The 11,640-nt window shown below is 43.5% G+C and overlaps 2 protein-coding genes across 2 annotated transcripts; both read right to left on the bottom strand.

Annotated features, from left to right (window-relative positions):
* Nucleotides 1-2,871: 2,871 nt before the first annotated feature.
* LOC126757000 (uncharacterized) lies at nucleotides 2,872-9,694 on the bottom strand. Its single transcript, XM_050470542.1, has 5 exons — nucleotides 9,633-9,694; nucleotides 9,196-9,565; nucleotides 8,218-9,129; nucleotides 7,148-8,154; nucleotides 2,872-7,088 (listed from the first exon to the last, which is right to left on the bottom strand). The coding sequence occupies exons 2-5, from the start codon at nucleotides 9,560-9,562 to the stop codon at nucleotides 3,048-3,050; spliced, it is 6,327 nt and encodes a 2,108-aa protein (XP_050326499.1). The 5' UTR covers nucleotides 9,563-9,565; nucleotides 9,633-9,694; the 3' UTR covers nucleotides 2,872-3,047.
* A 624-nt stretch (nucleotides 9,695-10,318) lies between these two features.
* On the bottom strand, nucleotides 10,319-11,158 carry LOC126757047 (uncharacterized). The gene is made up of 2 exons (XM_050470634.1): nucleotides 10,971-11,158; nucleotides 10,319-10,916 (listed from the first exon to the last, which is right to left on the bottom strand). The coding sequence occupies exons 1-2, from the start codon at nucleotides 11,095-11,097 to the stop codon at nucleotides 10,450-10,452; spliced, it is 594 nt and encodes a 197-aa protein (XP_050326591.1). The 5' UTR covers nucleotides 11,098-11,158; the 3' UTR covers nucleotides 10,319-10,449.
* Between the last annotated feature and the right edge of the window lie 482 nt (nucleotides 11,159-11,640).

Genomic DNA, 11,640 nt, shown 5'->3' with positions numbered 1-11,640 from the left:
AATCCTTTTTGTTGTGCTACAAATTGTAATCGAAATGGAAAGACCCTCCATTGGATTCAAGTCCGGTCTTATTGCTAGTCACTCCAATAATTGGAAATTTTTTTACTCAGCATTATCTAGCAGAAATATCCAGTCCTCGCCATGAATCTCTTCTGCAAATAATATAAGTTCGATTTCAAAGAGATCCGCATACATTTACATGTCTATCCGACCTGGTATGAAACGAATTGAAAACGTTCCAAGTGAGCTGAAGGCTACCTATATCACCATTATCTTTTTCCAATTCGTTGCCTAAAAACTTGAACTTCCCATAAAAGAAAATCGAAGCTTCTTATGCCGAGCTAAAAGTTTTGCTTTAACAGGGATGGTGTAGTAATTAAACCGAGCCTATGACCAATTATTTAACTTAATATAATAGATAATATGAAATTGGGTGCAAACTGTTTAGGCCCCTAGGTACCGAATATGTTGACAAAACTACTGGGGTCAACATATTCGAACCGAATGTATGAGATTTATAATTGAAATTCCAAGAGAATTCTTTTTGAGTTCTGTTATTATTTATAGAAATAATGTAATGTAGAAAGAAATTGTTCAGATCGGCTCACTATAGCATATAGTTGCCATACAAACCGAACGATCGGAATCAAAGGCTTGTATGGAAAACTTTCGCATTTGACAAGATATATTCACGAAATTTGACATGGATTACTGCTTAAGATAATAACATAATCTCCAAAAAAATTATTCAGAACGAATTACTATAGCATATACACATGTAGTCTAACGTCTTTCCTACTAAAAACCATGGAGAAGATGGTGGACCATGAAATAAGGTCGACAGTGCTGAAGAGAGCACCCCTGCATGCGGCGCAGCACGCCTGCAGAGCGGGTAGATCCACTAACACTGCTCTGTACCAGATAACCTCTGAAATAGAGAGTTCACTGGAGCATGGAGAGGTGATGCTTTGCGCGTTCTTGGACATCGAAGGTGCCGTTGACAACACGTCTCATAAAAGTGTAGCCACGGCACTGGAGAAAAGGAATGTGGCAGCGCCGGTGCGCAGATGGATTGAATCTGTATTGCGTACCAGAGTTGCTGAGACCACAGTAGGTGACAAGAGGATTCGTCTTGGTACAACAAGAGGCTGCCCACAGGGAGGTGTGTTATCACCCCTGCTATGGAGTCTAGTTGTAGACGACCTGTTAGTACTGCTAACGAACAATGGGATCCGCTGCCAAGGGTATGCGGACGACATTGTAATTATAGCAAGAGGCAAATACGAAGACACTCTCTGTGACCTAATACAAAGCGGTCTAAACCTGGCGAAAATGTGGTGTAAAGAGGTTGAATTAAACATCAATCCCTCCAAGACGACCGTAGTCCCGTTTACGAGACGCAGGTCCTTACCTGGTCTCAGGAATCTCACACTTGGGGGCAGAGAGATAGGAATGACCAGCAGTGTCAAATACCTAGGTTTGATGCTAGATTCTACTTTGCGGTGGAAGCAGCATGTAAACATGACCCTGGTCAAGGCAACAAAAACTGTAATGGTGTGCAACCGGCTGGCGGGCAAGTCCTGGGGCTGTAAGCCAAGGATCCTCAGGTGGTTGTACACCATGATAGTGCGACCAATAATCACATACGGGGCGGTGGCCTGGGCCTCAATAGCGTCGCAGACTTCGGTTAAGACCAAGCTATCGAAGCTGTAGCGGCTAGCCTGTGTCTGCATGACGGACGCAATGCGCACCTGTCCAACGGCAGCACTGGAGGTTCTGACGGAGCTTACTCCGCTTCATTTGGTTATTGGTCAGGTAGCCAAGCACACAATTCTGCAAATAACGGCAGAGGGGTGGGGCAAAGGTAGGATAATCTCGTCCCAGAGGATGGAAAAGATAAGTGGCGATGTACCTTCAGCCTTCCTCCCGTGGGACAGCACTACCAAAACAGTTAACTTCAAGAAGAAGTTTAAGGTCACCCTCGGCAGCAAAGACGAGTGAAATGATTCCAATCTCGAACTGATGCTGAGGAATAGTACGCTAAGGTGGTACACCGACGGCTCGAAAATGCCGGAGGGAATCGGTGCAGGGATCGCGGGCCCACGCACTAAGCTCTCCATACCCATGGGAGAGTTCTCAAGCATTTTCCAGCAGAAGTTTTTGCCATAAGTCGGTGTATAGAAATAAACCTCCATCGCAACTATCGCAATGAGAGAATAGCCATTCTCAGCGATAGTCAAACGGCGCTAAAAGCGATCTCTTCTTACGAAATCAAATCGCTATTAGTGCAGGAGTGCAGGGAAAGGCAGGTAGAGAGGCCACAATAGACCAAAGGTCGCGGTGCATTCCTCATATTAATCAATCAATCAACATATGTAGTTTCCATACAAACTGAACACATAGTTACTAAAAGAAATGCACCTGTGAAGGGTATATTAGCTTCGGTAATTAACGTTTTTTCTTGTTTTTTTTTTTTAAATTCAAAAAAAAAAATTAAAAAAAAAAAAAAAAAAAATCAAAAAAAAAATTAAAAAAAAAAAAAAAAAAAAAAAAAAAAATTAAAAAAAATTAAAAAAAAATTAAAAAAAAATTTAAAAAAAAATTAAAATTAAAAAAAAATATAAAAAAAAATATTAAAAAAAAAAAATATTTAAAAAAAATACATTAAATAAAAATTATTTTTTTTTTAATTTGGAAAAAGTTAAAAAAATTAAAAAAGAACAAAAATTAAAAATATTTGAAAAAAATGAAAGTAAAAACAAACAAAACTAAAAACAAAAATAAATAAATAAAAAAATTGAAATTAAAAACATTAAAAATAAATAAAATAAAATCAGTTCAGACTTCTGAGTCGAAGATTTCGATCACGAGTTTAATGGTGTATAACATTTTTTTTATTCGTACTAATAAGCTCAGACATCTACATACATATTTTTTTCTTCTACAATAATCACCACTACAGGAAGTACAATATTTAAAAAATTGAAAACTTAACGCTAAACATTCTTTAAGACTAATCAATAGATGGATATGAACAGGGTGTTTGCCTAGTCCCCTACTGTTGCATTTAGCTCAACATCCGCTGACGCAGCAGTCAGTGCATTCTGTGCATGCCTGCACTGCCACCAATCGATCGTGTAGGCGCGCAGACTCGACAAAGTCATAAGTGCAGTGGACGCATCCGTCGCGTCGCCTAACGCCGCGTACAATTGCCGACAGTAAGCTTCATGTGTGGCCGCGCCAGCGCCACCAAACGCCTTGATGCCTTCGATGTCCTGTACAAGCGACGGATAATGTTTGCCAGCGCATTCGATCAAGTTGGCCAACTGCGTCTCCGACACGGCACGATGCTGGCCGCACGAAGTCTTCTGCAGAATATTCATTAGACGCGCAAAGTTATGCGGCGAAATGCGTGCCGAGAGATGAGGCAGCAAACCCAGCACAAGCAAATGCAGTTCGAGCGTAATATGAGCGAAATTGTGGAATTCGTGCGCAAAAGCTTTTACGGAATACCAGAGGTTGCTAATTGTGCTAATGAGACCCTCAATAATGTCGAAGTGGTAGAACTCAATGGTACTGATGACCGAGCTGAGCCAGGGTAGGAGGCCGACATGCTCGATCATAACCTTCGAAGATGCGGGTATTTTGGCGCAAGTCGAGAAAACGGAGAGTATGAGCAAATTCATATCCAGCGTAGACATGGCACTGCCATAGAAACCTTGCAGCACTTTGAAGGTGTTCGTGGTGACGAGCAAAAAAAGATCTGAGCCTGATTTCAAGCCATTGCGTATGACTTCGACAATGAATTGGCGGAAGGCTTGATGCTCGATTTCCGGCGAGTAGAAAAGCACGTTGAACTCGGGCACACATTGAAAATTGAAAGTGCTCTTCAAGCGCAAGTACATGGTGAGTTGTTTGTAGAGTAAATGTGTTGGATCCGTGGTCAGATTGAAGGTCTTCGCCACGAACAGCCCGGGAATGTATGGTACGCGTGGTGTACCGCTATTCTTCTTGTGCTTCACCCACGACTCGCGCAACTCATTAAGACCCGCCTGTATGTTATCGTATGCCTGCACCCACAACGGACGCTCGAAGAACTTGTTCGCTTCGAAGTGCGCGCGATAACGCAACTGCACGCAGCCAGCTGCCAAGCGCATATCGCGATCCTGCGATGAGAGTGCAGCAAACACCAACGACAGTAAGCCATTTTGTACTGGACGCGCTGGATGCGAATACGCTTCAGGCGCAAAACACATATTCATAAGCGGCACAAAGAAGGCGGGATCATAGCATTGCTGGGAAACACGCGCGCGCACCGGACACAAGCGCAACTCGGCTTCATCGAATTGCGCCTCACCGCGTTCAATGCGACGCTCTAGCTCATTGCCGCCGAACACTAGCGCTTTCCTTGATGGATCGCGGAACTCAATTACGGGCAGCTGCTGTGCACCATTCAATTTACGCCAAATGGGAAAATTATCAATTGTGTATTCGCAAAGCTGACGGTCTATGAGCGACATCACCTGCGCTATGGAAGTCTCTTGCTGTGTCAGCTTGGCGCGCTCTTCGTCGGCCGCGCGCAACGCATAGAAAGCTATAGCGCTTTCGCCCCAAATGAAGGGACGATATTGTTGTAGGCCGCAATCGTGCACCTCATAGAGTTGCAACAATGCCAGCGCGTAGCGATCAGCATCGCTGAGTTTCGCCTGATAGGCGCCCAATATAATGGGTATTTGAGCATCGCTAAGCGCGGCCGGGTTCTTCAGCGCCAGCGTATAGAGTAGATGCAGCACTTGCGTTTTCACTTGTGTTTCACGCGGCGACAAAACGATATCGAAAAACTTGGAATGTGTGCAAATCATATCGAAGAGTTGCGCCGGCTCCGCCATTGGTGGCGCAGCGTCCACCTCCGTTGTGTAATCGGTGTACAGCTGCTGGCAGAGGTAGGCAAGCAATTGCAACAATAAGCCATGCGTGGCGTCTGACTGCAGGGTTGCGGTCTCATCGCCCACTACGGATTGCATGCCAAGCTTGAGGCAGAGTTTACAGAAGTTCAGCCATTGCTGATTGTGCAACAGCTTCGTGAAATCGGGCGTGAAGTCTGTAGCAGTGTCATTGTCTGCCTGTGCCACTTGCTCGTGCGCTTCATCCACATCTTCAGTAACAGCGTTGCCTTTCTTCTTCTTGCCAGCGCGCTGCTTTTTCGTCTCCAACGGCTTGGCAGCACACGCAACGCTGCCAAGTTGCCACCAATTTTGCAACAGGAAAGCGCACAACTCCAGCTTCTCGGCATCCACCTGTTGCTTCTTCAATTCAATACTCAGCAACTGTACTTTCAGATTAATGAAGTTCACAAATATTGTCGCGCGCTGCTGGTTGTTATTCGTCGCATCTGCGTTGACGCCGAACGCCTTGCTGTAGATCGCATGTATAACGCGCACCTGGTACACCTCTAAGCCGTCGAATTTGTAGGATTTATTACAAAAGTCCACACACTCCGAACGCGGCATACAGCGCTCAATCAAAGCGATGGAAGCGCCCGCATGCTCCTTATAGATAACGCCCGCTTTCTGTGGCTTCTCGATCGTCTTCATGAAACCGCTCTTAAACAATTGGTAGATATTTTGCAGCAGCGTTGGCTCAAGCGTCAAACCTTTGGCGAATGCAATATCGATTAGCGGATAAACGAGCTCCTTCTTATGCATGTGTGTCGGCAACAGCTGCACGAATTCGTCGTCTAACTGCGCATCGCGCTCGAGCAGCAAACAGGCGAGCTTGATCGAAGACTTGGCAATGCGTCGTTCGACAAAGAATGCGCCGAAAAATTTCGCACCCAATTGTGGTATATACTGATGCGCGATGCTTAGGAAATCGTATAGCGCTTCCTCCAGCTGTTCGTAGCCCATTTCGGCACCGAAACGCTTAACTAAATTCACATAAAGCTTAGTGAACTTCGGTACAAAATCGCATTTCACTGCCTGCTTCAACGCGGCCAAGCGCTGCAATGCGCACACCAACAACTCATAGTAGACGCTCTTCTGCATGGTCTCCGCGAGCACAAAGTCGCTGTATTTCAGTTTTGTCACCAACAAATCGAGCACTTCAATGCATTCACCAGCGCACAGCTGTAAGGCGCGCACCAGGCGCACAGCATCCTGCAGCTGCTCGCTAGCCGCCTTTGTTTGCTCCAGCGACTGTATGGAGATGGCAATAGCCTTCACCACTTTTAGGCGACAATTCACCGCATGCGTAACAAAGTAAGGGTGGCGATTGCAACGCTCCGTAAGCAAACGCAAGAAATAGAGATAACTCAGCTGCGTTTCGTTGCTGGCGCTGATCAGCTCGGTGCTTTGTACGCGCGTTAAACGTAAATTGAAGACATATTTAAACAAATTATCCACGAAATTGTAGTCCTGCTCACCATTTGAAAGCGGTGCTTGCTCTGCCGTTGTCAGCGCGCACAGCACATCAACACAATCGCCTAGAAATTCGGCTGCTGCTTCGGCTTGGCTGCGCGTCAGCCGTTGCTTCTCCACCAATTGTGCAACCACGAAGAGCGCTTGCTGCACGTAGATCATGAGTAGGCGTTCACTTTTCAGCTCAGCGCTGAGCCCGACTGTTTCGCCGCGTAGTGTCACTTCAAGCGCTTCCGGTGACGACTTCGACTTGGCGAAAATTTTAGCAAATTTGACATCACCGCGCACTAACGCGTCGTGCAGTTGCGCCAAAACGCTCAATTCTGCCGGCAATTTAGCGCTTGTTAGCGATAATTCTTTAGCGCTAGCGGCTAGCCAGCTGCGCATATAGTTGTCGAGCGTGTTGAACTGTTGCTTATACAATTCAAATACTTGCTCTGGTTTTGGGTAGTAGTGGTAGAGTAGTAGGCACACAGTTTCTAGGTATTTATCTAGTGGCGTGATGATTTCAACACCCTTAAAAATGAGCGGCAACAGCTTGCTTATCGAGACACTCTCCACATACGCTTGCACCGAGAGTCCGCTTTCGATGTTCTCGAAGAGTTTCTTCAAATTTTGTTCATTCAGTATGTTTTCTGTTGTTTTCGGCATCTCAACATCCACACGCGTTACCTGTATGTAGATAATGCATTGTAATTATATAATATATACTTATCAGAACGTTTACGCACCTGCAGCGCTTCAATGAACACCTGAGTCACTACATCGACGGTGTCGGCATCAAAGAAACGTAACGCCTCCAGCCACAAATCGATCTCCCAAACGCCAGAATCGAAAAGTCCGGTATTCAAAAATATCGTGTGCAACAGCTGACCCGCTTCAAGACGCACCTCCTCGCTGCCATACATGAAAGCTTTAATGAAGGACTTCAAAACGCTGCTAAATAGCTGTTCGGTGGGGTCTAGTGCTTTTGGCAACAACAATAGAATGGTTTTGATGGCTTTCAACTCCAATTTAATGTTGCCTGTTGCGGTGCTGGCATCGCCCGCCTCATCGCCGGCATACAACGGACGCAACAGATTCAAATAATCCAAAATGGTGCTGGTTTTATTGACAAAAGAACGATGCTCCTTACAAATAATCAACAACAAATCTAGCGACACATCCAAATGATCCAACACGGTCACCTCCTCGGCTTCCTGATCTTTTATAGACATATACAGCGAGAAGAGTATCTCCTCGACCGTGGGATAATTCACCAAAATATGATTTAAAATGTCCAAACGAAAGCGACGCAGCGAATTCACATTGTCACGCGCCTCTTCACGTTTTGTTATTGCCGCCATATAAGATGAATATTGCGCAAACATGGCATACAACAACTTGTTGGCGGCCAAACGAAAGCCGAAATTCTTATGACGGATCATTTTTGCGCCCGTCAATAAAGCCAACGTTTCGATGGGCAAGCACACGTCCTTGATGAAGTAGGTGCAGTCGGTTAGTGTAATTTTATCCAATGCAGCGCGTAGCAATTGCGGTTGCAATGTGGATATTATTTTCGTGAGAAATTCACAAGCGGCAATCCAATCACGCAGTGCCGTGCGCAGCGGATTTATAATGCCAGCAAAATTGCGTACCGTGTGACGTGCGAGGTCCGGACAAGTGGAGAGTATGCGTATAACTAGCTCTGATTTGCGTTCATTACACCAGGGTTTAAGGAGTTGACCGATAACTTTGCCTGCATTGTATAAAAAAAGTTAAGTTATAAATTCCACAAAAAGAAATAACAAAATTATCTCACCCTGTATGGCGTTATGTTTTTGCCGGTAATTTGTGACCGCGTCAAAGCAGATGCCATGCTTACGTGAAGTCATTAGCAGTAGCAGAAATTCATGTGTCACTTTCGCCACAGCATCACGCTCTTCCGCATTCACCAACGGCTCGATTTTATCCATTGGCAACTGTGTGTGCGGCCCTTGCTTACCCGCACACTTGGCGGCGTACACTTTGGGTCCGAGCCAATCGTAGAGACGCGCAAAGTGCCTGCAGCATTCTGCGTCGAAAACATGTATTTTCTTGGTCTTCGATATTTCACTGCACTCCAAGACATATTTACGCAATGTGCTGACCACGACACAAACCGTTACATGATCATCATATTGCAAGCCAGAGGCGAGTGCACGTATCAGTGCGCCACGATCCAGTATATTACGTATAAGCAGTGTATTACCGTCGATTAGGTAGGCGAGCACAAAGTGTATAAAGCATTTGCGTACTGTCTCAGTTTCTTTCAATTCTTGCGGTGAATGTGAAAGCATATTTTCGATAGTCTTTACATTGGACAGTATGTCGTAAGAGGCGAGCAATTGACGTCCTAATTGTGGATCGACACACACAATGGCGGTGAGTAATTTAAGCGCGATGCGTCGATGCTGCAATTGTGCGGATTTGAGCAGTTGATCGATCACAGTACCATGTGATTTGAGGAAGTAACGTGAGGCATATACCGCCGACTCCATGTGCTCCTTCTGATTCGATACAATTTCCATTAAAACAAGCTGCAACGCTTGGCAAAGGTAGCCGATGTGTAGCACATTTGTTTTGTCCACACGCTCAAGCGCTTCGGCCAGTTCCAGCGGTTTACCACGTTTCTCTATATATTTGGCGACTAGTTTGGGGCGTGACTGTATAATATGCAGAAAGTGGCGGAGCTCTAAGCAAATAAATATGTATATATAATTAAGCCATAATGTGAAAATAATAAAAAATAATATTTTACCTGTTATGAAATTATTGCTGCGCAGCTTTGTACGAAAATTTAGCATTTTGAAATCTTTTGAAAACTTCAACGCTTTCTCTTCATAGCCAGAATCGTGTTCCTGCATTTCTTCTTCTTCTCCCTCTTGTACATCGGCGGTATGATCAGCCTTACCGTTTAGTGTTTTTTCATCCTCACCTGCTTCCTGCTCTGTAGCAGGATTCTTGCCTTTCTTCTTTTTATGCAGATTTTCATGCTCTTTGGCTTGTTTTACTTTCTTGGCGATCTTTTTCGGCACTGCAACTTCTCCATCGTCCGGCAAGTCTTCACCATCATTTTGTACGTTCTGATGTTTTCGTTTTCTTTTATTTTTTGCCTCAATAGCCATTTTCTGTAAGTTTATAATTACACATTAAATTCTAGTTTATTTATGAATTCTAACGCTATTTTAAATTTACAGTTTCTAGGTATTTTTTATTGGATAAAAAGCGTGCAGCTAACTTTGCACGTGTGCTCTTATTTGACGTCTACTCTTGAATGTCTTCTTCTTGTTCTTTGTTTTTCTTTCAATTTACGCTTTTTCTATACACAGCTGATTTTGATAGAAATTGGCGTCATTTAGAGTCTCGAAATTTATATTTTGAATTTAACCCTAGGCGGAGTCCTAAAATTTAGCACCAACCGAATTAATGAATTGATTACACGGGGAGAACGGGAAAAGCCATTTAAATTATATGCCAATAAGATGCCATAACCCATATTTTCCGTTAAGACTTTCATTACAAACATTTTCCAGAAATCACTCTTGCAACCAACCGCTTGAAACCGAGAAACCAGTGTAATCCTAGCCTAACTTCGTTCTGGATATTGAACAATCTATCCATAAAAAATCGCTGACATACTAAACATATGTCCTACCGCTAAGTGATTTCGTCGGCAGTTAATTTTGTGCTTTCCCTTAAACGGGGTATAAGCATTAGCATATAATAAGCATAAGCAAAAACAACAATCACGCTTATGATAGTTATTTGATGAACAAATCCGCAATTAAGTAGACGTTCTATTGAATTCTAATTGACTACTAGTCTTAACACTAGGATAGTCGTTATTTCTAAGGCTATTTTATAAAATCAAATACATATACTTTTATTCTTTATGAGGTAACAATTTTTAATTTAACATATTTACGTATGACTACAACAGTATAAATCTGTACAAATATCAGTCGTCTGAATAAATTATTATTATTATGAATTATAATGAAACACATTAGAATTATCCACCGGTCAGGCCCGCCATGTAGATATTTAGGACATCTGGATTTGCATGTACAAATTTTCTCCTCTTAGGTATAGGCTGTATGTGCGGTAAGCGTGTGCCATTTACAGCATTTGGACTTGGCTCATAATCGTCATCATCATCAGCGTCGGCCGCGTCATCACCTACAACATGCACAAGTCCATGTCGGCGTCGCATCGCTTCCTGTTTTTTACGTTTCAGCTTCGCTGCTGCTGCAGCACTTGTGGATGGACCCTCGTCAATTGTTGATTGTGAGCTACTTATTTGCTTTTCACTGACTGCTGTAGTAGTCGTTGTTGTAGTGGTTGAACCTTTTTTTGCCGCACGCAGCACCCGTTGTTGTCGACTAGTAATGGTATCATCTTGATCTGTAACTGAAGAGGACAACTCCAAGGATCTTTGTTGTTGCGCTCGTTTCAGTTCTAGAGCTCGTCTAAGTTTTTCTAAATATATATGTTTTAATTCTTCTGCACATTGTTTACAAACCGGGTCTTCACCGCGAAAATCAATCCGTCGTTTACGAACAAATTCAATGAGTTTTGGATCCTTAATTGTTGTATTCGGCTGTCGTAGCAGATGGTTATCATGTGCTAACCCACATTTTACTCCCCGAATGCGCACCATTTGTATTTAACACGAAACATTTAAAATATATACACTTGGTAATTTCAAAATATGTTTTTGATGTAATTTAATAGAGATGTGTTAATCGGATATCGATACCACAGAAATAAATGCACTCAGTGCTGTCAGTTTGTAGTTTTTTTTTCGATGGATTTTGTAAGTTTCAAAAAATTACGAAAATTAATATTAAAAAACGTTCTCTGAAAATTTTACTTTTCGAGTTATTAGATAATTAAAAAAAGGTTCTCGGGCGGTCTAAAACGTGTGAAAGCTCACTTAGCCCCAGCACATTGATGAAGTCCAATATTCTTCCGGGTGCTAGTGAGGCGATGCGATCCCTGCCAGGAAACATGGATCCAAGGGCCTTAATCCTGCGTCTACAGACTGCTGTGCAGTCGATCAGCAGGTGTTCCGGTGTTTCAGGCTCCCTGTCGCAGAACCGGCACTTAGTGCAAGAAGATAGGCCCATGTTACACAAATGCCTATTTAGCTTGCAGTGGCCAGTATAAAATGCGACCAGTAGCCTGAGTTTATGTCTGGGGA

Source organism: Bactrocera neohumeralis, chromosome 4 (genome assembly GCF_024586455.1).
Source record: "Bactrocera neohumeralis isolate Rockhampton chromosome 4, APGP_CSIRO_Bneo_wtdbg2-racon-allhic-juicebox.fasta_v2, whole genome shotgun sequence".
NCBI classification, from domain to species: Eukaryota; Metazoa; Arthropoda; class Insecta; order Diptera; family Tephritidae; genus Bactrocera; species Bactrocera neohumeralis.
Note: the sequence above shows the minus strand (reverse complement) of the source record. Positions and strands in the feature narration are given on the sequence as shown.

What these genes read in the sequence shown, in the direction of transcription:
- LOC126757047 (XM_050470634.1), bottom strand. Translation starts at nt 11,097, where the DNA reads ATGGTGCGCATTCGGGGAGTAAAATGTGGGTTAGCACATGATAACCAT. An exon ending in ACGACGGATTGATTTTCGCG is followed by an intron (nt 10,917 to 10,970) that starts GTGAAGACCCGG and finishes ATATATATTTAG; the next exon opens with AAAAACTTAGACGAGCTCTA.
- LOC126757000 (XM_050470542.1), bottom strand. Translation starts at nt 9,562, where the DNA reads ATGGCTATTGAGGCAAAAAATAAAAGAAAACGAAAACATCAGAACGTA. An exon ending in CAGCAATAATTTCATAACAG is followed by an intron (nt 9,130 to 9,195) that starts GTAAAATATTAT and finishes TTATTTGCTTAG; the next exon opens with AGCTCCGCCACTTTCTGCAT. An exon ending in TGTTCATTGAAGCGCTGCAG is followed by an intron (nt 7,089 to 7,147) that starts GTGCGTAAACGT and finishes ATCTACATACAG; the next exon opens with GTAACGCGTGTGGATGTTGA.